This window comes from Carcharodon carcharias, chromosome 19 (genome assembly GCF_017639515.1).
Source record: "Carcharodon carcharias isolate sCarCar2 chromosome 19, sCarCar2.pri, whole genome shotgun sequence".
Lineage (NCBI taxonomy): Eukaryota > Metazoa > Chordata > Chondrichthyes > Lamniformes > Lamnidae > Carcharodon > Carcharodon carcharias.
Window position 1 is genome coordinate 110,394,572 of NC_054485.1, and position 25,518 is coordinate 110,420,089.

At 45.0% G+C, this 25,518-nt stretch overlaps 1 protein-coding gene across 6 annotated transcripts in view; it reads right to left on the reverse strand.

Annotated features, from left to right (window-relative positions):
* Positions 1-6,807: 6,807 nt before the first annotated feature.
* Positions 6,808-25,518, reverse strand: part of cchcr1 (coiled-coil alpha-helical rod protein 1) — a 41,469-nt gene continuing 22,758 nt past the window's right edge. For 4 of the 6 annotated variants that reach the window (XM_041213011.1, XM_041213009.1, XM_041213013.1 and 1 more), the window contains 5 exons: positions 23,532-23,720; positions 22,239-22,340; positions 20,477-20,628; positions 10,971-11,124; positions 6,808-7,915 (listed from right to left, as the gene is read on the reverse strand). In XM_041213011.1, coding sequence (XP_041068945.1) covers positions 7,815-7,915; positions 10,971-11,124; positions 20,477-20,628; positions 22,239-22,340; positions 23,532-23,720 — 698 coding nt within the window. In that variant the 3' untranslated portion in view covers positions 6,808-7,814. The remainder of the gene's footprint in view (positions 7,916-10,970; positions 11,125-20,476; positions 20,629-22,238; positions 22,341-23,531; positions 23,721-25,518) is intronic. The other 2 variants (XM_041213010.1, XR_005946036.1) reach the window with 2 other exon arrangements.

The following is a 25,518-nucleotide window of genomic DNA, read 5'->3' on the forward strand; positions in this document are numbered from 1 at the left end:
CTTTGAGCATGTTCCAGACAGAGATTGATAGGTTTCTAGAAGTAAAGATATCAAGAGATACAGGGATATTACAGGGAAAATGGTGTTCAGATCGAAGATCAGCTATGATCCTATTGAATGGTGGAGCAGGCTGAAGGGGCCGAATGGCCTGGTCCTTGAGGGGTTGGCATCAGCTGCCTTCTTTTTGCAGCTGCCCTTCCTTTCACAATGGCGCTTTCCTTTCAAAACTGCGAAAAATAAATTTCAGTCAAATGAAGAAGCTCTTTACCCAGCTCGGGTAACCTGTGTGAATGTTCAATTCCAGAGGCAGAGCAGATACTCTGCCACTCAGGATGTTGGGTAAAGAGCTCACCATCCCACAGAGCCATTTCTGCCTCTGTGCGTCCTGTATGTATTTTCTAATTGGCCGTGATTTCAGGGTGCCGCTTGTACATTTTGTCTCACAGGCCATTCGATTCTGTTGAGTGGCTACTTTTTTTTTTAAAGGGAGTTTTTTAAAATTTACTCTTTCATGGGATGTGGGCATCACTGGCAAGGCCAGCATTTGTTGCCCATCCCTAATTACCCTTGAACTGAGTGGCTTGCTCAGCCATTTCAGAGGGCAGTTAAAGAGTCAACCACATTGCTGTGGGCCTGGAGTCACATGTAGACCAGACCGGGTAAGGACGGCAGATTTCCTTCCCTAAAGGGCATTAGTGACCCAGATGGGTTTTTACGATAATCGATGATAGTTGATAGCTTTATTAACTGAATTAAAATTCCACCAGCTGTGGTATGATTTGAACCCATGTCCCCAGAGCATTATCCTGGACCTCTGGATTACTAGTCCAGTGACATTACCATTACACCACTGTCTCCCCTTTTTATGCAGTGTCTGTTTATGCAGGTTTCACCAACACATAAAAGAAAGACTTGAAAGACTAGCATTTATGTAATGCCTTTCCTGCCATCAGGATGTCATAAAATACTTTACAGCCACTGAAATACCTCTGAAGTGTCGTCACTATTGCACAGGGTTTGTCTTTTTTATTGTATTAGAGATGCTGTAGTTGCAGGATATTGGATTTGAAACCTGCAGCTATCCTGTGGGACAGATGGACTGTTGTGGGGTGGTTAACCATCAAAAAAATGAGTTCCTGTGACTTTGTATGTCTTGCAGGAAAAATATCAAATAAATCTTGATCTGATTTGACACTGCTAGAGCCAGTTGGGAAGCGGTATGACTCCCCTCTCTTACTGCAACAGATGTTCCTTTTTAAGAATTTGTTTGTCATTTTAGTGAGTGTTAACTGTTTAAGTGCTGTGACTGTAAAAGACAGGCGCACAGGTTTTCTTGTAATTTTTAAAAGAGGAAATAGTGTTTATTGTTCCTAATATCCCATAAATAAAAAAAATAATAAAAAAGCTCCAACTCTCACTCACACATGCATCCAAAAGACAATCACATGCACAGTAGTAGGTTGCAAGGAGGGTAGGTTAATTCTTTCAAATTCATTCATGGGATGTGGGCTTCGCTGGCTGGGCCAGCATTTACTACCCATCCCTAGTTGCCCTTGAGAAGGTGGTGGTGCGCTGCCTCCTAGAACTGCTGCAGTCCATGTGGTGTAAGTACACCCACAATGCTGTTAGGGTGTTCCAGGATTTTAACCCAGCGACAGTGAAGGGATGGAGATATTTTTCCAAGTCAGGATAGTGAATGGCTTGGAGGGAAACTTGCAGGTGGTGGTGTTCCCATGTAGCGGCTGCCCTTGTCCTTCTAGATGGTAATGGTTGTGGCTTTGGAATGTGCTGCCTCAGGAGCCTTGGTGAGTTCCTGAAGTGCATCTTGTGGATAGTACACACTGCTGCCACTGTTCGTAGGTGGTGGAGGCAGTGAATGTTTGTGGAAGGGGTGCCAATCAAGCAGGCTGCTTTGTCCTGGATAGTGTCAAGCTTCTTGAGTCAGGAGGCGAACTACTCTCTGCAGAATTCCCAGCCTCTGACTTGTCTTTGTAGCCCATAGTATTTATATGGCCAATCCATTTCAGTTTCTGGTCAATGGTAACTCCTGGGATGTTGATAGTGTGGGATTCAGCAATGGTAATTACATTGAATGCCAAGGGGCAATGGTTAGATTCTGCCTTGTTGGAAATGATCATTGCCTGATACCTGTGTGCCGTGAATGTTACTTGCCACTTGTCAGCCCAAGCCTGGATATTGTACAGGTCTTGCTCCATTTGGACATGGACTGCTTCAGTATCTATGAGTCGTGAATGGTGCTGAATATTGTGCAATCATCAGCAAACATCCCCACTTCTGACCTTATGATGAAAGGAAGGTCATTGATGAAGCAGCTGAAGATGTTTGGGCTGAGGACACTACCCTAAGGAACTCCTGAATTATTGAAGAGTATCCAAAAGAAAGTCAATCATATACAGATGCTGTGGGTTGATGCATTAGATTGGTTCAAGCTGTGTTTGGTGATCTTTCCTGGACTCTATCCAAATATGATTTAAATTCTTGACAGATGATATCTGTCTTTTCCTCTGAAATCAACAGCTGTCTGATTTACATTGAAGGCCCTACTGTTGCTGATTAGCTTTCATATACAGCCTGCTTGATTGGCACCCCACAAACATTCACTTCCTCCACCACCGACACACAGTAGTAGCAGCAGTGTGTACCATCTACAGGATGCACTGCAGGAACTCACCAAGGCTCCTTAGACAGCACCTTCCAAACTCATGCCATCTAGAAGGACATCCTGAAGCAGACACATTGGAACACCACCACCCGCCAGTTCCCCTCCAAGCCACTCTCCATCCTGACTTGGGGATGTATCACTGTTCCTTCACTGTCGCTGGGTCAAAATCTTGTAACTCCCTCACTGACAGCACTGTGGGTGTATCTACACCACATGGACTAAAGCAGTTCAAGAAGGCAGCTCACCAGCACCTTCTCAAGGACAATTAGGGATGTGGCCTAGCCAACAACACCCACACCCCATGAATGAATAATAAAAAAAATACAGGCAGGGCATACGCTTGCAGAACAACTGCAGAGAGTGAGAGAAAGATCATGAGTTTTCTTCTTGCTGTTACCCACTCTCTCACTGTCTGTGACTGACCCACACTGGAAAGCAGTTTCTTGTTAATACAAAGGGTTAGCTTGCTACCGCATGACCTTGATTCAGTCTAGCCAGTTACTAAATTACTGTGTCTCCTGACAATGCAAGCTGGCCCTGCAAGATGGCCACTGATGCACAGAAGCCAATTGCAGGAGAGACAGTGCTAGTTGGATCTTATTCGGATCCTGAAGCCATTCACCCAGTTTCTGAGCCCCGTACCAGGGATCGTGATGGGAGAGGGAGGATTGCTTCTGATCCACCTGGTGATGGCCACACTTCCGTTTGCAACTCCATGCCTTGTTCTGGTGACAGACCCGAATGAAGGGGAAGAGGCTTTGGAGTGGGAGATTCAAAAACTGCAGGGAGGCCACAATTGCAGACATTGTAAAGAGACTGCTTCCCTTTAGTAGAAGGTGTTAACTTGATGCTGCCGGCACTGTAATATTTGCAATTCCAGATTGTGTCGACTGTGCAGGTGCCCTATTGCACATTGCCCCTTTTAAAGATAGCAGCATGTTTACAACACCACATGCACGACGTTGGCAGAAAATGCAGTAGCAAGCTGGGAAGCCCTCATTCTAGTTCCATGTGTTAATTGCTCACTGTAGTGAGTTTTTTGAATGATCCAGGGTGGGGAGACCCCAGGGGTCCATTATCCAAAGTGATGAGTTCTGCTTGTCGGTCTGCACTCACCTGAATAAACAGGGTATGCCTGGATATATATGGGTGGTTCAGGGGATGGGCCATTTACACTTGTTTAAGCTGATTCATATAATGGTTCACCTCAAGACAGCGTGTCTCCTTTCTGATACGTGTTCGTGTAAGTGTTCGGCAATTTGGAGAACTGCTGTTTTGGCCACTTAAAAATATTGCTGTCAGTCTTTTAAAAACTTATCTTGTGGTATCAGTCCACTCAATAGATAGTTGGTTTTGATAAGAATATGGCTTTATAACAATATCTTGAGAACCATATTTTTCAAAAGAAGCCTACTTAGAAAACAGACGATCCGTGCGTGTTTTGGACACCGACCTGCCAATTCAGTAGGTAAGAGTTTTAAAAAGTGATTTTTCTTTTGCAAAAATGGCATTTTATCTGGTGTCTTGTGACAGCAATCACACGAGCTTGAGTGTAAAGGACAGCCCCAGCTGGCTGCTGGTTCCCATGGAATTGTGCCCAGCAGCGTCAGGAGAGGATGGCAGTGATACAATTCAAACCCATCGGGACAAACACTTGTCCAGTCTCCTGCCACTGACTGTGTCTGGCACGCAGCAGGCAACTTATCAGAAGATTATGGTGTATAGTTCACGGGTTTGTAGCACCAGTCCCCAGCCCCACTCCACCTTGCCTTGGAATATTTACCTACCTTTTTTTGCCAGCATTGAAGGAACATTGGCCCCAATATCTGGTTGTTTCAGTATTGCTCTTTTTAATCTTTTTTCTTCCATAGCATGTGGGTGTCACGGGCAAGGCCAGCGTTTGTTGCCTAAACCTAATTGCCCTTGAACCGAGTGGCTTGCTTCTCCATTTCAGAGGGCAGTTAAGAGTCAAGCACATTGCTGTGGGGATTGGTGTCACCTGTAGGCCAGACCAGGTAAAGATGACAGATTTTCTTCCCTGAAGGAAATTCGTGAATCAGATGGGTTTTTACAACAATGGTCTCAATCTCATGGTCAGCATTACTGAGACTAGCTTTTTCCTTCCAGACTTTTTTTTATTAATTGAATTTTAATTCCGCCAGCTGATTTATCCCCATAGCATAAGCCTGGGCCTACTAGTCCAGTGCCACTGTCTCCACCCCACCCCAATATCACTGCAAGTTGTTTGCTGTGTAAGTGCTTTTGGTACAGGTACCCTGTCCGCCCTCATGCAAATTCAGCAGAGCCCTCAGTTGTAGTTGGGCTCAGGAGCTACTTGTGAATATGGCCAAGGACAGGAGTCAGTTCTGCTGGATGTGATGTGCTCAGGTGTGATTGAAGACTGCACTCTTTATAAAAACCAAAGTCTTTTTGTGGGGTTCTGCTGAAAGGCTATCGACTTAAACACTGACTCTGTTTCTCTCGTCTAGCAGATGCTACCTGACCTGAGTATTGGCAGCTTTTTCTTTCTTTCATTCTTACAATCTTGAAATGGTCTGCCAACGTTTCTAGCCCACTGAGGACTGAATAGGAGAGCCTGCTAATTTGCTCACCACATTTTGACATTTCAGTGGTCACTGCTCAACCTGTTCCTTCCAAGCCACATTTTACATTAAATATGCTCCAACTTGCCCCTGTGTACTAAAACCAAACTCATCCTCCTGCCTTCCATTCTAATTTATTCCTTCCCATCACCACAGAGTTGTAGCATGCAAACAAGATAGATTGATTTACATCTTTTATGTCCTCGGGCCATCCCAAAATGCTTTTCAGCCAATAAAATACTTCTGAAGTGTGGTCACGTTGTAGTGTAGCAAACTCGCCATCAACATCCTGGACCAGAAACTGAACTAGACTAGCCGTATAAATATGTGGCTACGAGCACAGGTCAGAGGCCAGGAATCCTGCAGCGAGAATCCTGACTCCCCAAAGCCTGTCCACAATCTACAAGTCAGGAGTGTGATGGAATACTCCCCGCTTGTCTGGATGAGTGCAGCTCCCACAACACTCAAGAAACTCATAACCATCCAGGACAAAGCAGCCTACTTAATTGGCATCCTATCCACAAACATTCACTCCCTCCACCACCAATGCACAGTAGCAGCAGTGTGTACCGTCTACAAGATGCACTGCAGAAACTAACCAAGGCTCCTTAGGCAGCACCTTCCAAACCCACAACTACTACCATCTAGAAGAACGGGCAGCAGACACATGGGGACACCAGCACTTAGTCCCTGGTGTCCTAGCCTCAATCAACATCACTGCGCACATTATCTGGTAATTAGCACATGGTTGTTTGTGGGAGCTTGCTGAGTGCAAAATTAGCTGCCTTTCCTGCATCACAACAGTAACCACACTTCAAGAAGTAATTCATTAGCTGTGAGGCACTTTGGAAGGTCCTGTGGATGTGCGTGTGCTGTATAAATGTAAGTCTCTCTCTTTACTTTGTGCAGTTTAAAAATCCGAGGCCAGTGTCATTAAACATTCAGTTTGTGATTTTTGTTCAATATTTGTGTACTGCCCTTCCCTGGGCTTTGTCAGTGTAAATACACAATAAGCTCATTTAGCTTAAAGTTGCACCCTGCCTGATAGTTGAAACCACTTGATTGGCACCACATCCACAAACATTCACTCCCTCCACCACTGACGCACAGTAGCAGCAGTGTGTACCATCTACAAGGTGCACTGCAGAAACTCACCAAGGCTCCTTTGACAGCACCTTCCTAACTCACTACCATCTAGAAGGATAAAGGCAGCAGATAGATGGGAAGACCACCACCTGTAAGTTCCCCTCCAAGTCACTCACCATCCTGACTTGGAAATATATCACCATTCCTTCACTGTTGCTGGGTCAAAATCCTGGAACTCCCTCCCTAACAGCACTGTGGGTGTACCTACACCACAGGGACAGCAGCGGTTGAAGAAGGCAGCTCACCACCACCTTCTCAAGGGCAATTAGGGATGGGTAATAAATGCTGGCCTAGCCAGCGAAGCCCACATCTCATGAATGAATAAAAAAAAGACAATGTTATTTATTCCTTTAATAATAGAAAACATTTCTTTTGGTTGAAAAAATAAATATAAACTATGTACAGTTTACAATGATAACATAGGAATTTGACAATTTGTGTCTGAGACAGGCACTACTGAAAACTGGTTATTACTGAACATTTTAGTTCAACCATACAAAAAAGCTCTTGGTGGAAAGTTATTAACACATTTGGTAATGAATGTTAAATGTTCATTCCCTGATTTTTTTTGCACTTCCTTAAACAGAAGTGAAAATCAATATACTTCTACCAGTTTGTTGACAATTCAGCTATTTGCAATGCAGATGATATGTTGAGAAGCCTGAAGAGGTGAACTGATTTAAATTCAAACTTTCTCCAGTATTGCTAAAGCAGCAAGAGCTCAGGTTAGAAGTTAAAGGGTGCTGTCTGGTGAGAGTAATGAGATAAACAAGTTTTATGTGTGGTCCATAGCCTGTGCTCAGTGCGATGAGAGGTAATGAATGGGCTCAGTTCCCTTTGTACTACTGTGGGGAGGGATAGCTATCAGACACAGTTCCCATTGCTGAAGGGGACCTGGGGACTCTGCTGGAAAGCATCTTTGAGCATCCTGGTGAGGGCAGGTTCAGCTGCACCTCACAGCAGAATAGCCCGCTGAGACTCGCCGGCTGGACTCACCTACAAAGGATGGTCACTTGAGTAATGGAGGGTGCCATGGAACTGTGGTGAGGAATCGGTACCTTGGATGAGGAAAGATGAGAAAGAGATAAATAATTGCCAACAAATAATTGCTGTGCTGTGTGCTGACAAAGCAGCTCTCGTCCCTAGATGATAGAGTGAGTCTGTGCAGCCTGCAGGAGCAGCCTGTGACGAGATCTACAAAGTAGTACGGCTTGGAAAGGGCAATGTCATAGAGAGAACAATTGTTTCAGAGAGTCTGTTAGATGGATAAGCTTTGTTGACTCTTTTCCGATAACTTAGAAGCCTTCATTCCTTATACTTGAGGATTGGCTCAGCAGTGATCTGAGAGGAAGACCAGTGACTCGGACTTCCCTCTTCTCCTCCTACTCACTCTCTTCTTCCTCATTTGTGTCTCCCTCCTCTTGGTCCCCAATCACGACCGCACTCAAGACCTGCAGCTCGTCGAGAACCTCAGCAAGGGAATCTGGAAGAGAAAGAAAGGAAGAACTTTTATGGCCACCTTTCACAAACTCAGGACATTCCAAAGCACTCTGCAGCCAGTGCAGTACTTTTCTGGAATGTAGTCAGTGTTGTAATATAGAAAACATGGCAATGATCAGATATGCCTTCAGTGACATTGACTGAGGGCCAAATATTGGCCAGGATACCAGGGATAAGTCCCTGCTCTTCTCCAGAATAGTGCCATGGGACCTTTCACATCACCTGGGTGGACAGACAGGTCCTCAATTTAATGTCATATGAAAGGGTGTTACAGATATGAGGCGATTGCATCACTCCCTTTTTTTCGGAGGTTCTAGCCTTGCTCATTATTTTGATCACATTAACCCAGCTAGTCGCCTGCCTACAGTGCAACATACACCAGCAGCTGCCTGAGATTGACCGTTACTATCAATTCTTTTATTCATTCACAGGATGTGGGCATCGCTGGCTATGCCAATATTTATTGCTCATCCTTAACTGTTCTTGAGAAGGTAATGGTAAGTTGCCTTCTTGAACTGCTGTAGTCCAAGTGCTGTAGGTACACCCACAGTGCTGTTAGTGAAGGACCCAGCAACAGTGAAGGAACTGTGATATATTTCCAAGTCAGGATAGTGAGTGACTTAGAGGGGAACTTGCAGGTGCTGCCCTTGTCCTTCTAGATGATAGTGGTTCACAGGTTTGGAAGGAATCTTAGTGAGTTGCTGCAGTGCACCTTGTAGATTGTACACACTGCTGCTACTGTGTAGGGATCCTTGATGCCACACTTGGTCAAATGCTGCTTTCATGTCAAGGGCATTCACTCTCACCTCACCTCTGGAGTTCAGCTTTTTTGTCCCTGTTTGAACCAAGGCTATAATGAGGTCAGGAGCTGAGTGACCCTGGCGGAACCCAACTGGGCATCAGTGAGCAAGTTATTGGGTTGGTGGAGTGGGCTGTAAAGTGGCAGATGGATTTTAACGTAGAGAAGTGTGAGGTCATACATTTAGGGAGGTCAAACAATTACAGGGATTATAAAATAAATGGGAATATACTAAGAGGTGTAGATGAAGTGAGAGATCTTGGGGTATAAGTACACAGGTTCCTGAAGGCAGCAGTTCAAGCAGACAAGGTTGTGAAGAAGGCATATGGAATGCTCTCCTTCATTGGCAGAGGTATAGAATATAAAAGTAAGGATATAATGTTGGAATTGTATAAAACACTGGTGAGGCCACAACTGGAGTATCGTGTGCAGTTCTGGTCACCACATTACAGGAAGGATGTAATAGCTCTGGAGAGAGTGCAGAGGAGGTTTACAAGAATGTTGCCAGGGTTAGAAAAGTGTAGCTATGAGGAGAGATTGGATAGGTTGGGGTTATTTTCCTTAGAACAAAGAAGGCTGAGAGGTGATTCGATTGAGGTGTACAAAATTATGAGGGGAATAGATAGAGTGGACAGGATAAAATTGTTTCCCTTGATGGAGAATTCTAGAACCAGGGGACATAGATTCAAGATAAGTGGCAGAAGGTGTAGGGGGGACATGAGGAAGAACTTTTTTTACGCAGAGGGTAGTGGGTGTCTGGAATTCGCTGCCCAAGTTGGTGGTTGAGGCAGAAACTCCAAACTCTTTTAAAAAGTACCTGGATCTGCACCTTAAGTGCTGTCAGCTGCAGGGCTATGGGCCGGGTGCAGGAAGGTGGGATTAGAAAGGGCACCTGGGTGTCCTCGGGCTGGCATGGACAAGATGGGCCGAATGGCCTCCTTCTGTGCTGTAACTTTTCTATGGTTCTAAGCAAGTGCCACTTGATAGCACTGTTGATGACCCCTTCCACCATTTTACTGATGATCGAGAGTAGACTGACGGAGCAGTAATTGGGTTGGATTTGTCCTGCTTTTTGTGTAAGGACATACCTGGGCAATTTTCCACATTGCCAGGTAGATGCCAGTGTTGTAACTGTGGATGTGCCTGCCCTACATGAGCATTGTAACTGTAGAAGGCTTTAGAGCAGATAGCATAGCTTTGTACCTGGCTGACAATCTGTTGGGACAGTACCTCATCGCCAAAGCCAGGCAGGTGTGCAAGGGCTTCAGGTGGCTCCTTTGCTACCTTTATCATGGTAGTGCACTAAGATTTAAAAAAGATATTCCTTTCTTGCTCTTGATGGGGAAAGACAGGGGTGGGGTGGTGGGTGAATCACTGACACCCTCCCAACTAAGACAGTTTTTTTCTTAATTTGTTCTTGGGATGTGGATATCATTGGGAAGCCGGTTGCCCACGGCAATCAATGGGCCATTAAGAGCCAACCACATTGCTGTGGTTCTGGAGTCACATGTCGACCAGACCAGGTAAGGATGGCAGATTTCCTTCCCCAAAGCAACGTTAGTGAACCAGATGGGTTTTTACAACAATTGATGATAGTTCTCATGGTCACCATTACAGAGATTAGCTTTCAATTCCAGATGCATACATTGAAATTGAACTGCACCAGCTGCTGTGGTGGGATATGGACCCATGTCCCAGAGTACAACCTGGGCCTCTGGATTACTAGCCCAGTGACATTACCACAACACCACCATATCTGCAGAATCCCAGAAGTGTTTCATATGTCATTTGAAGGGCGGTAGCTGGCATCTCTGGGCCACAATTCTTTATGGGCAGAACGAGAAGAGTGTCAGCTCAGTTCACCTGCAGCCTGCCCGACTTTTGCAGATGTTGAGCACGACAGCAGGAGTGTCAGCTTGGCTCACTCAGATTACAAACTCAGTAACATTTGAGTATCAGAGACCCATGGGTTCGAAGTTCACACGGGGCCTTTCAAAGAACCAACAAACAAAGAGAACGAATTTGCATTTCCATAGCACCTTTCATGTCTGTGGGACACCCAAAATGCTTTAACTCCAATGAATTACTTTTGAAGTCTTGTTTCAGAGGCAAGCAGTGAGACCAGCTAATCTATTTTGGTGGCATTGGCTGAGGGATAAATGACCTGTTGTGTGTTTAAAGCATTCTACTTTTCCTTTTTTAATTTGTATTCCAATAGCTGTCAAATTCTTGCAGTTACCTTTATTGTAGGCCTGGCTTCCAGCTTTTGAAGCCTGGGGTTGGGATAAAGGCCTGGCTAGCTCCTCTTCATCACGCAGGGCAGCTGTGGAGTGGATAGCTACCGATCGGCTTTTCTTGAACTGGCTGAGCAGCCCTTCCTGTCTTAGTGTCGCCTGCCAAACAAAAGAAGACCCCTCACAGGTCACCTGTCCAGAAGAAGTACCGTGTATACGCTGTACTCGTCTAAAAGTTGAGTTTTTGAAACCAGGCTTTTTAGGCAATAAATTGGGAGTTGACTTTTACCTGGGTAATACTTTCTAGGGCTTGCAATCCATGCTGGTTCTGGGGAACTGCCGATAATGATACCACCTCATGCTGGCCATGGTTCTGAATTCAGCAGAGAACTGCTGCTCCAAGCTATCCAGTTCTGATGGGCTTAAATTAAGAAGACACAGTGGCGTACACCTAATGTCACTAGACCAGTAATCTGCAAGGTCAAACTAATAGTCTGGGGACACAGGTTCAAATCCCACCATAGCAGCTGGTAGAATTTCAATTCAATTAATAAAATCTGGAATTAAAAGCTGGTTTCAATGATAGTGACTATGAAACCGTTGTCGTAAAAACCCATCTGCTTCACGAATGCCATTTTACCCAGGCCTACATGTGACTCCAGACCCAGAGCAACATGGTTGACTCTTAATTGTCCTCAGAAATGGTCTAGCAAACCACTCAGTTCAAAGGCAGTTAGGGATGGGCAACAAAATGCTGGCCTTGCCCATGACACCCACATGCCATGACAGAATAAAATAAATGAGAAAAGAGCAATTGTGAATATGAACCATTGGACTGTTCCCACCGGCCCTGCTTTCAGTGCTAGCACAAGGTGTATGAAAAATGAATGCTTTTTGGGCTATAAGTTAGGGGTCGACTTACTATTGAGTAATACTTCTGTTACAATCCATGACGATTCTCAGGAACTGCCGATATACATGATATATGAAATACTAAGGATTTTGGGGCCAAAAGTCGCGGGGGGGGGGGTGACTCTTACGCGGGATCACTATTTCTTGACTATATACGGTAGCTTCATTTTATGACACAGCAGAGCAGGTTCCTACAGATTGATCTGTACTAACCTTGTAAACCTTCGCTGGTAGGCATGCAAAATTTGTAGAGTAAATTTAACCTAACTCGCCATAAGGGAATCCTATGGGAATGGATGGAATGTGGGATTCACGCCCTGGCTTGATTATTGTTCCCCACTGACCGCAGAGAGTAAAATCGGGCAACGTGTTAAACCCGCTTAGGGCCCGGTCACCTCCGATTTCCTAACTGTTCCCTTGGTTTCAGTGACTGCGCAATTGGGAATAAAAGAATCAGCCACCACCTGGATAGTGCACGTGTCTGAGGGGATTGGGATGTTGAATGTCTGCCTGGTGCTGGAACACGATTTAAATGGTGGAAGCTTTGGGACGGAGGTGAGTGGGGGAAGATGAGGACTTGATTACGCTGGGCTGATTCACAGGAATGGTTCCAGGGATGAGCAATTTCAGTTACACAGATAGATTGGAGAGGTTGGGACCATTTTCCTTGGAGGAGAGGAGATTTGATAGAGGTATTCAAAATCATGAGGGGACTGGACAGAGTAGATCGAGAGAAACTGTGCCCATTGGTGGAAGGATTGAGAAGCAAGGGGCACAGATTGAAGGTAATTGGCAAAAGAAGCAATGGAGATATGAGAAGAACCTTTTCACTCGGAGTAGTTGGAATCTGAAATGCAATACCTGAGAGTGTGGTGGAGTATTCAAGAGGGAATTGGGTTCTGATCTGAAAAGGGAGAAGATGCAGGGCTATGAGGAGAAGGTGAGGTGAATTGCTCCTTCGGAGAGCCAGCACAGACACAACGGGCAGAGTGGCCTCCTTCTGTGCTCTAATCATTCTGCTTGACCAAGCTTTTGGTCATCTAACCTAATATCTCCTTATGTGACTCGCTATCATACTTTGTGTTATAATATTCCTGTGAAGCACCTTGGGATGGTTTATTGTAGTAAAGGTGATATATAAATGCAAGTCGTTGTTGTCCCTTATTCTGTCAAATTCTCCCAGGCATTTGCGGGTGGGTGGGTTCCTGTGAATGTTAGAATGACAAAACGCAACAAACTTGCATTTACATCCTTGGCAAAGTTGTGTGCGTGTGAGGGCGAGGACCATATGCCCCTAGGGTCCAACTTTGCTGAAAGAACTCCAGCGCTTCAGCTGCCACATTCACCACCCATTGACGAAGCAACTATCATTTCTGGCCCTCTCAACAACACAGAGATCATAGTAATAGACAGTCGCTCGGTAGTACGGGACTGGAGTATTGCTGAAAAAAGAGGCATGCTTTCGAAGCTTTTCATGCACTCAACAGGACAGATGTAAGAATGCCAAATTTCAAAGGGAGCAACAATTTACAATGCATGAGGAAAAGATTGTAATTAGTTAAGTTGACTCTGATCGGTTGAGATGTTGCCATGGAGAATGCACCAGGGAACGACTGTCCCTCATGCTTTTGTTTAATTCAGAAAAGGCACAAAGTCTGGACATGTTCCTTATGCCTGTTAAGAATTACACGAACAACCAATTTAAGATGATCAGTTAGTCTTGAAATATGGCTCACTTACGCTTGCTACAAGGTACATATATTAATATCCAAGGACCTGTCCTCAGCAGGCAAAAGGAACATTTCCAGGCATTGTCCCTTTTTTGAAGTAAACAACAGGGTGGGGGACAATCGCTTCCTGGTGTATTCTGCAATGCTTCAACCAATCAGAGTCAACTTGCCAACCAATCAGTATCCTTTTCTCATGCAGTATAAATTGTTGTTCCCTTTGAAATTTGGCATTCTTGCATCTGTCCTGATGAGTGCAAGATGAAAAGCTTCTGCGGCATGTCTCTTTTATCAGCGATAATCTGAATAATCCTATTAAATGACTCTCAGATGGATGAAAAAAGGTCTTTCCACACTGTAATATACTGTAGTACCTACAGCGTAACACTGCTTAGAGGAGACTCGCTGCTGGTCTAGGCAAAATAACAGCAATTAATAAACTATTTACATTACAAGTTTATCATAAGCATCAGGAATAGGGCCTCTGACCTTTTACCAAGAATCTACACCAGTCTTTCCTCTTGCAAAATCTGGGGGAGAAATTTGTTTACATAGTTTTGCTTCAGTGGCGTTATGCAGACATAACTCAATTCTGCTGGTACAATCAAAAAATGCTGAGTGGCTCGCTGCTTTCTGTACCCAGGGAACTGACCTAAATCTGAGTGGCAGCGCTATGCAGATGAATCTCTCTCACCGCTCTCTATTTTCAGCATTTTCTGTTTTTCCTTTTCATCACTACATAGAATTGGATAGAATTTTGCAGCACAGAAACAGGCCACTCAGTCCATGTCGGTGTTTATGCTCCACACCAGCTTTATCCCAGCCTACTTTATCTAACCATGGTTAACCAAGGAAGATAAGGATCAAAGTGAAAGAAAAAACAGACAATGTGGCAAAGATTAGTGGTAAGCCAGAGGATTGGAAAAGTTTTAAAAACCAACAGAAGATGACCAAAAAAAAAATAAAGAGGAAGAATATAAACGTTGAGGGTAAACGAGCAAGTAATATAAAAATGGGCACTAAAAACTTATTTAAATATATAAAAAGGAAGAGAGAGGCCAAAGTCAATATAGGCCCCTTAGAGAATGAGGCTGGGGAAATAATAATGACAGAGGAGTTCAATAAATACTTTGCATCAGTCTTCATGGTAGAAGACACTAATAGTACTCCAAAAATACTAAATAATTATGGGCCAAAAGAGGGGGAGGAAATAAATACAATAACTATCAGTAGAGAAAAAGTGCTAGGGAAACTAATGAGGCTAAAGGCTGATAAGTCCCCTGGACCTGATGGGTTGCATCCTAGGATATTGAAGGAAATAGCTGCAGAGCTGGTGGATGGACTGGTAGTAATCTTCCAAGAATCCTTAGATTCTGGAAAAATGCCAGAGGACTGGGAAACTGCCAAATGTAACACCCTTATTCAAAAAGGGAGAGAGACAAAAAAACAGGTAACTATAGGTCAGTTAGCTTAACATCTGTCAGAGTTTATTATAAAGGATGTAATAGCAGAGCATTTAGAAATGCATAATATAATCAAGCAGAGTCAGCATGGCTTCATGAAGGGGAAATCATGCCTGACAAATTTATTAGAATTATTTGAGGAGGTAACAAGCAGGATAGATAAAGGGGAACCAGTAAATGTAATATATTTGGATTTCCGAAAGGTGTTCGATAAGGTACCATACATAAGGCTACTTATAAGATATGAGTCCATGGTGTTGGGGGTAGTATATTAGCATGGATAGAGGATCGGCTAACTAATAGAAGAGAGTTGGGATATAGGGGGCATTTTCAGGATGGCAACCTGTAACTAGTGGAGTGCCACAGGGATCAGTGCTGGGGCCACAATTACTTACATATAAAATAATGACTTGGATGAGGGAAATGAATGTACTATCGCCAAGTTTGCAGATAACACAAAAATAGGTGGGAAGGCAAGTGGTGAGGATGACACAAAGAGTCCACAGAGGGATATAGACAGGTTAAGTGAGTGGGCAAAAACTTGGCAGATGGAATATAATATGGGAAAGTGTGAGGTTATGCACTTTGGCAAGAAGAATAGAGGAGCTGAATATTACTTAAATGGAGAAGGACTGCAGAAAGCTGCAGCACAGAGGGATTTGGGGGTCCTCGTGCATGAATCCCAAAAAGCTAACGTACAAGTTCAGCATGTAAAAGGCAAATGGAATATTGGCCTTTATTTCAAAGGGAATGGAGTATAAAAATAGGGAAGTCTTGCTAAAACTATACCAGGCACTAGTTAGACCACACCTAGAATACTGTGAACAGTTTTGGTCCCCTTATCAAAGGGGAGATGTACTGGCATTGGAGACAGTCCAGAGAAGGTTCATTAGGTTGATCCCGGGTATCGGGGGATTTTCTTATGAGGAGAGGTTGAGTAGGTTGGTCCTGTACTCATTGAAGTTTAGATGAATCAGAGGTGACCTTATTGAAACATATAAGATTCTTAGGGGGTTTGACAGGGTAGATGCTGAGAGGTTGTTTCCCCTTGCGGGAGAGTCTAGGACCAGAGGGCATAATCTCTGGGTATGGGGTCGCCCATTTAAGACAGAGATGAGGAGGAATTTCTTCTCCCAGAGGGTGGTGAATCTGTGGAATTCTTTACCACAGAGGGTTATAGAGGCTGGGACATTAAGTATATTCATAAGACCATAAGACATAGGAGCAGAAATTAAGCCATTCGGCCCATCAAGTCTGCTCCGCCATTCAATCATGGCTGTTAAGTTTCTCAACCCCATTCTCCCGCCTTCTCCCCATAACCTTTGATCCCCTTACCAATCAAGAACCTATCTATCTGGGCCTTAAATACACTCAATAACCTGGTCTCCACAGCCTTTTGTGGCAGTGAATACCATAGATTCACCACTCTCTGGCTAAAGAAGTTTCTCCTTATCTCTGTTCTAAAAGGTCTTCCCTTTACTCTGAGAATGTGCCCTCGGGTCCTAGTCTCTCCTACTAATGGAAACATCTTCCCCACGTCCACTCTATCCAGGCCTTTCAGTATTCTGTAAGTTTCAATCAGATCCCCCCCATATCCTTCTAAACTCCATTGAGTATAGACCCAGAGTCCTCAAATGTTCCTCATATGTTAAGCCTTTCATTCCTGGGATCATTCTCGTGAACCTCTTCTGGACCTTCTCCAGGGCCAGAACATCCTTCCTGAGGTACAGGGCCCAAAATTGCTCACAATATTCTAAATGTGGTCTGACCAGAGCCTGATAAAGCCTCAGCAGCACATCCCTGCTTCTATATTCTAGTCCTCACAAAATAAATGCCAATATTGCATTTGCCTTCCTAACTACCGACTCAACCTGCAAGTTAACCTTAAGAGAATCCTGGACTAGGACTCCCAGGTCCCTTTGCACTCCAGATTTCTGAATTCTCTCCCCATTTAGAAAATAGTCTATGCCTCTATTCTTCCTACCAATGTGCATGACCTCACACTTGCCTATGTTGTATTCCACCTGCCACTTCTTTGCCCATTCTCCTAACCTGTCCAAATCCTTCTGCAGCCTCCCCACCTCCTCAATACTGCCTGTCCCTCCACCTATCTTCGTATCATCTGCAAACTTAGCTAGGATGTCCTCAGTTCCTTTATCTAGATCATTAATGTATAAAGTGAAAAGTTGTGGTCCCAACACTGACCCCTGCGGAACTCCACCAATCACCAGCCGCCATCCTAAGAAGGACCCCCTTATCCCCACTCTCTGCCTCCTGCCAGACAGCCAATCTTCTATCAATGCTAGTACCTTGCCTCTAACACCATGGGATCTTATCTTACTGAGCAGCCTCCTGTGCGGCACTTTGTCAAAGGCCTTCTGGAAGTCCAAGTAGATAACATCCATTGGCTCTCCTTTGTCTAACCTACTTGTTACCTCCTCAAAGAATTCTAACAGATTTGTCAGGCATGACCTCCTCTTGATGAAACCATGCTGACTTTGCCCTATTTTACCACGCACTTCCAAGTATTCTGAAATCTCATCCTTAATTATGGACTCTAAAATCTTACCAACTACCAAGGTCAGGCTAATCGGCCTGTAATTTTCCGTCTTTTGCCTCACTCCCTTCTTAAACAGGGGGGTTACATTAGCGTTTTTCCAGTCCTCTGGGACTCTCCCTGACTCCAGTGATTCCTGAAAGATCACCACCAACGCCTCCACTATCTCTTCAGCTATCTCCTTCAGAACTCTGGGGTGTAATCCACCTGGTCCAGGTGATTTATCCACCTTCAGACCTTTCAGTTTTCTTAGCACCTTCTCCTTGGTAATGGCCACCATACTCACCTCTGCCCCCCGACTCTCTTGAACTTTGGGGATGTTACTTGTGTCTTCCACCGTGAAGACTGACACAAAGTACCTATTCAGTTCCTCCGCAATTTCTTTGTTCCCCAATCCTACTTCTCCAGCGTCATTTTCCAGTGGCCCATTGTCCACTTTTGCCTCTCTCTTACCTTTTATATATCTAAAAAAAACTCTTGCAATCTTCTTTTATATTACTGGCTAGTTTACCCTCATATTTAATCTTCTCCCTCCTTATTTCTTTTTTAGTTGTCCTCTGTTGGTCTTTGTAGGCTTTCCAATCCCCCGGTTTCCCACTGCTCTTCGCCGCATTGTATGCTTTCTCTTTAGCTTTTATGCTGTCCCTGACTTCCCTTGTCAGTCATGGTTGCCTCGTCCTCCCTTTAGTATGCTTCTTCTTCCTGGGGATGAATTTTTGCTGTGTCTCCAAAATTACTCCCAGAAACTCTTGCCATTGCTGTTCCACTGTCTTTCCTGCTAGGCTCATCTCCCAGTCAATTCTGGCCAGCTCCTCCCTCATGCCTCTGTAGTTGCCTTTATTCAACTGTAATACCGTTACATCTGATTCCAGCTTTTTCCTCTCAAATTGCAGGGTAAATTCTATCGTATTATGGTCACTTTCTCCTAAGGGTTCCTTCACCTTAAGCTCCCTTATCAAATCTGCCAAATAAAACATCACTAAATCTAGAATTGCCTGTTCCCTAGCGGGCTCCACCACAAGCTGCTCCAAAAAGCCATCTCGTAGACATTCCACAAATTCATTTTCTTGGGATCTACTACCAACCTGATTTTCCCAGTCTACCTGCATATTGAAATCCCCCATGATCACTGTAACCTTGGCTTTCTTACACGCCTTTTCTATCTCCTGGTGTATCTTGTGCCCCACATTCTGACTACTGTTCGGAGGCCTGTACATAATTCCCATTATGGTTTTTTTACCTTTGCGGTTCCTCAACTCTACCCACACAGATTCTACATCATCTGACCCTACGTCATTTCTTGCTATCGATTTAACTTCATTTCTTACTAACAAAGCAACCCCACCCCTCTGCCAACCTGCCTATCTTTTCGATAGGATGTATATCCTTGGATATTTTGGCTTTTCTGAATGGAGAGCTGTGACTAGTGGAGTTCCGCAGGGATCAGTGCTGGGACCTTTGCTGTTTGTAGTATACATAAATGATTTGGAAGAAAATGTAACTGAGCTAATTAGTAAGTTTGCAGACGACACTAAGGTTGGAGGAGTTGCACATAGTAAAGAGGATTGTCAAAGGATACAATGGGATATAGATTGGTTGGAGACTTGGGCGGAGAAATGGCAGATGGAGTTTAATCCGGACAAATGCATACAGGCAGGAATTATACAGTAAATGGCAGAACCCTTAAGTGCGTTGACGGGCAGAGGGATCTGGATGTACCGGTCCACAGATCACTGAAAATGGCAACACAGGTGGATAAGGTAGTCAGGAAGGAATATGGCATGCTTGCCTTCGTTGGCAGGGGTATTGAGTATAAAAGCTGGGAAGTCATGCTGCAGCTATATAGAACCTTGGTTAGGCCACCTTGGAATATGTGTGCAATTCTGGTCGCCACATTATCAGAAGGATATGAAGGCATTGGAGAGGGTGCAGAGGAGGTTTACCAGGATGCTGCCTGGTCTGGAGGTTATTAGCTATGAGGAGAGGTTGGAGAAACTCGGATTGTTCTCACTAGAGCGATGGAGATTGAGGGGCGACTTGATAGAAGTTTACAAAATTATGAGTGGCATGGACAGAGTAGATAGTCAGAAGCTTTTTCCCAGGGTGGAAGAGTCAATTACTAGGGGACATAGATTTAAGGTGAGAGGAGAAAACTATAGAGGAGATGTGCAGGGCAAGTTTTTTACGCAGAGGGTAGTGAGTGTCTGGAATTCGCTGCCAGAGGAGGTGGTGGAAGCAGGTTCGATAGTGGTTTTTAAGAGGCAGCTTGACAAATACATGAATAGGATGGGAATAGAGGGATACGGACCCCGGAAGTGCAAAATGTTTTAGTTGACGGGCAATATGATCGGCGCAGGCTTGGAGGGCCGAAGGGCCTGTTCCTGTGCTGTACTTTTCTTTGTTCTTATTTAGCTCCCAGTACTGATCCCCTTGCAGCGGAGATAGACAGATTTTTAATCAGTAAGGGAATCAAGGGTTATGGGGAAAAGACAGGAAAGTGGAGTCGGGGATTATCAGATTAGCCATGATCTCATTGAATGGCTGAGTAGACTCAATGGGCCGAATGGCCTTCTTTTCTCCTACATCTTATGGTCTTATGATCTAACCCCATCGCTATATCCTTCTATTCCTTTCTCCCTCATGCACTCATCTAGCCTCTCCTTAAATGCATCTATGCTGTTCACCTCAGCCATTCCCTGTGCTAGTGAGCTCCACATTCTCACCACTCTTTGGGCAATGACATTCCTCTCGATCTGTCTGATTGTGGGGCCTCGGTGTTCCACTAGTTGGGTTCTTCTGAGCCCCTCGAAATCAGCCACGTGAATGGCCTTTAAATGATGGGCGCCACTTACCACAAGAAGGTTCTTGTCCCTCTCCAGTTCGCGCATCTTATTACTGAGTCGTTGGATTTCCCTCTGGTGCTGTTCTTCCTGTAATTTTCCACAGGCTTGCATTCGTTCCTTGTCACGTGCTGCCTGTCGGTCTGTTTGACGGAGGGCAACGACTGTGCAAAACCAGGATAACATGAAAAAGTGATGCTTTGCAGTAGGGGGTGAATTACATTGATTCAATCAGGCAATGAGAATACTCTGACGAACCCTGTTCTCAGTCAGCGTTGCCTTCTTACCCAGATGTGGCACACTGGAAAGACCCGGTCGCCCACCTCATCTGCTGACTCTCAAGCCGCTGCGTAAGGGTGCGCAGCGTCGCTGATTTCCATTAGCACTGAAGCACAGGAGGGCAGAGGGGTGCAGAGGAGGGAAGAGGGCAGACAAGAATCAGAGGGTGCCACAGGAGAGCAGAGGACAGAATAGGAGGGTAGATGGTGCCACAAGAAGGTAAAGAGAGGCAAGAGGGTAGAGGATGCCACAAGATTACAGAGGAAGTGACAGAACAATATAGGGTGCTTCAGGAGGGCAGAGGGAGGTACAGGATAGCAGACGTTATTATATACCGGGTTAAGTGAAGTGCTAGGGCATCTAGTTCCATAACTGCACTGCTGCAGCCTGTGCCGACTCAATTTACACTCATCAGATTTGCAGAGGCCGGCTATCAGGAAGATACAGTTTTAAAAAAAAGAGGCCGAATTTGGCAAGTTTATTTAGTGGTTGGCACCGAGGACTCCACATCCTAGTCAAGCCAGTTTAAAACCAGCTCAGCATGTACACATCTGGTGACTGATTGCCAGGCTAATTCTACATTAGACCCGTTTCTTTCTGCCTCGGCAGCATTACTTTGTCCACAAGAACAGCTTGCATTTTTAGTGCTTTTAACACAGAAATATTCCACGGACCTTTATCAGACAAAAAATTGTTCTTCGTCACAGAAGGAAATATTGTGGCAGATGAACTTATTTTTATTTATTCTTTCATGGGATGTGGGCATTGCTGGCTAAGCCAGAATTTATTGCTGCATTTGGACATGGGCTGCTTCAGTATCTGAGGAGTCACGATTGGTGCTGAACATTGTGCAACCATCAGCGAACATCCCCACCTCTGACCTTAGGATGAAAGGAAGGTCATTGATGAAGCAGCTGAAGATGGTTGGGCCGAGGACATGACCCTGAGGAACTCCTGCAGTGATGTCCTGGAACTGAGATGATTGACCTCCAACAACCACAACCATTTTCTTTTGTGCTAGGTATGAATCCAACCAGCGGATAGTTTGCCCCCGATTCCTATTGACACCAGTTTTGCTAGGGCCCCTTGATGCCACACTCGGTCAAAAGCTGTGGCTTTCAAGGTGTGCCTTTTAAAGGAGCTGAGAGGTGCAGAGGTGAAGGCAGGAATCCAGGACTTAGGGCCCAGGCAGCTAGGGCACGTCCACCAATGGCTGAGGGAAGCTAACTGGGGGTGCCCAAGAGGCCGGAATTAGAGGAACACAGAATCGCAAGAGGATTGTAGGGCTAGAGGAGGTTAGGGAGATAAGGAGTGGCCGAGGCCATGGACGGATTTGACGATGATGGTGAGAATTTTAAATGCGAGGTGTTGCCGGACTGGCAGCTAATGTCGGCCAATGGGGTTCAAAAAGTGGCGAACATTCCTGGGCTGTTTTTCTCTGCTGGGGCGAGATGCCAATCCCCTCCTCACCCACAATCCATCCTGCCCCACTCACCAGCCTTGGTGTGCTCCCTCCTGGCCTCGTTGAGTCGTTTCTCCATTTCGGACAGCTGCTCGGTCAAGCGCTTCTCTGCCTCCGCTACCTTCTCGCGCAGAGCTACAATTAACCAGCAACAGACCGCGTGATGAGGGAAGCGCTGACTCCTGAACATTCAAGCCACAGGCAACAACAAATCACAGCAAATTAATCCCCCGTCAGATCCCCGGGGAGTGGGGGCGGGTTCCATACTCTGGCCGGAGTGGTTGATCTTCAATTAAGAGAGTCCAAGAAGCAGTGCGTGTAGACATGGGTTTTCTAAGCAGAATACAGCCATCACAAAATCACCTGTCCCAGCATTACATCCCCTACACCATTTGTAGATTTACTTGCAGTGCTTAGAATAATACCAATATGTCTTTTGGATTGGACATTAAACGGATGCCTCGTTTCTGAGGTGGATATAAAAGACGCTGTGGCACTATTTGAAGAAGAGTAGTGGAGTTCTGTCTGGTGTCCTGGCCAATTTTTCCCCTCTCATTATTCTTTCATGGGAAGCAAGCGTCACTGGCAAGGCCAACATTTGTTGCCCACCCTTGAACTGAGTCACTTTCTAGGCCATTTCAGAGGACAGTTAAAAGTCAACCACATTGCTGTGGGTCTGGAGTCACATGTAGGCCAGACCAGGTAAGGAGGCAGATTTCCTTCCCTAAAGGCCATTAGTGAACCAGATGGGCTTTTACAACAATCAATGATAGTTCCATGATCACCCTCCCTGAGACCAGCTTTCAATTCCAGACTTATTTATTTGGATTTAAGTCACACCAGAAGTAATAGTGGTTATCTATCCCTCGACCAACATCATTATCAAACAAAATCTGACACCAAGCCACCTGTAAAGATATTAAGTCAGGTGACCAAAGGTTTGGTCAAATATGTAGGCTTAGAGAGAGAGAGAGGTGGAGAGGTTTAGAGAGGAAATTTCAGATCTCAGGACCTCGGCAGTGGAAGGCACAGCTGTCACTGGAAGAGGGGGGTTGCGCTAGAGACAGGTATTGGAAGACTGCAGAGATTACGAAGGGTTGTAGGGCCAGGGTATGTTACAGAGAGTGGGAGGGATTTGAACACAAGGATGAGAATTTTAAAAGAGAGGTGTTGCCATCGGGTACAAGCTGTGTTGAGCAGAAATTAGGATGAGCTGAATTTTACCGAGTGTGGGGTGATAGGAGTTCGGAAATCGAGCAGTGCCTTCTCCCACTGCGTGATATTGCGCCTCACACTATGCAGTGCGAATTCTCGGGAGGAACTTACCTTGTTCATATTTCTCCTGCTGCCGGCACAGCTCTAGCCGCAGGCTCTCTTCAGCCTCCTGACTGTCCGCAAGCTGCTTCTGGGACTCACTCAGTTGCTCAGTCAGTCTCCGCTCGCACTGGGACTTCTCCTCCAAGGCTTCCTCCAACTGCCCCATCACTACCAGGCGATCCTTTAAATCGGTGTCAACTAAAACAGAATGGGGGGTATCCCAAAGAATATTGAGATTCTCAAGAACAAAAACTTGCATTTATATAGCACCTTTAACATAGTAAAACATCACAAGCCACTTGACCTGAGTGGTATTGGACAAAAAAAAAACTGAGAGTGAGACATCAGGAATATATTAGAACAGGCGACCACCAACTTGGTCAAAGAGGAAGGCTTTAAGAAGTGTCTTTAAGGAGAGCGCTGGAAAGGTTTAGGGGGAGCTGAAAGCAGGGCCACTAAAGATGGAACAATTAAAATTGGGGATGTGCTAGAGGCCAGAACTGAACAGGTGCAGATATCTCAGAGGGTTTTTAGGACTGGAGGAAGTAATTTCTCCATTGTCTCCCCATCCCTTCTAAAAGTATTTGTGCACTAGAGACCACCCCCCACCCCCAAAATGCAAGTGCCAACTCTCCAGGTATAAATCCCAGATGGTGGACATCAGCTGGTTATCTGACTGTGGAGTGCCTTGGCCTCAACCAGTGCCACCACCTGTAGACCCTCAGCACAACAAGCAGGAGAAGGAACTCTGGATATTTATACCAGCGAGCAGGAGAAGGAACTCTGGATCTTTAAACCAGCGAGCAGGAGAAGGAACTCTGGATATTTATACCAGCGAGCAGGAGAAGGAACTCTGGATATTTATACCAGCGAGCAGGAGAAGGAACTCTGGATATTTATACCAGTGAGCAGGAGAAGGAACTCTGGATATTTATACCAGCGAGCAGGAGAAGGAACTCTGGATATTTATACCAGCGAGCAGGAGAAGGAACTCTGGATATTTATACCAGCGAGCAGGAGAAGGAACTCTGGATATTTATACCAGCGAGCAGGAGAAGGAACTCTGGATATTTATACCATTTTTGCAGAAACCCAGTCAATAGCAACTATCTCAGAGTGGGACAAGACAGGAAGCATGGTACCTAAGAAATGCACGTGTGTAAACATCCTAACCTCAGATGTGAGGCCCCACCCCTCCACCACATCCCCATGCTCAGAGTGATATCTCATTATTGTCTATGGGGCTTTGCTGTGTGCAGATTAACAGGCGTCCCTCCTTACATTAAAACAATGGCTACATTTCTCTTTATATACCTATTCTGTATATATAATAAATAATATGTGAAGTGGGACAGTTAGGATTGGTGCTAAAATATATATATATATCTATACACACACACAGTATATACATTAATAGTGAGAGCGGACTCAAGGGGCATGATGGGATGTTTGACATCTGGAACTGTTCACAGCCTGTGTAAACAATGACGGGAATTCAATTCCAGACAGGAGGAGGGGTTTGAACAGTAAAACGAGATAACATCTGCTCTTTATGTATTGCCTCGCTGAGTAGGTCAAAGAAATTCATTAGGTGAAGAATGTATTAGAACACCCAGCCATTAGCAGCAGTTTAACAAGATCCTGTTGTCTTTAGCAAATGTTAACGAGGTCCAGCAGTAATACTTGGCAATAATAATCATAAAAAGGGGTGTGCAAACTGTAAAATATGCAAACTGTCAAATTTCAATAAGCTTCCCACGCTTGAATAAAAGTGTTTTACTTACTACAGACTCCAGAGTGGCTGCTTTTCTCCACAACACATTTTATTTTATTTTCTTTCATGAAATGTGGGCATCACTGGCAAGACCATCATTTGTTGCCCATCCCTAACTGCCCTTGAACTCAGTCGCTTGCTAGGCCATACCAGAGAGTAGTAAAGAGTCAGCCACATTGCTGTGGGTCTGGAGCACATGTAGGCCAGACCGGGAAAGGATGG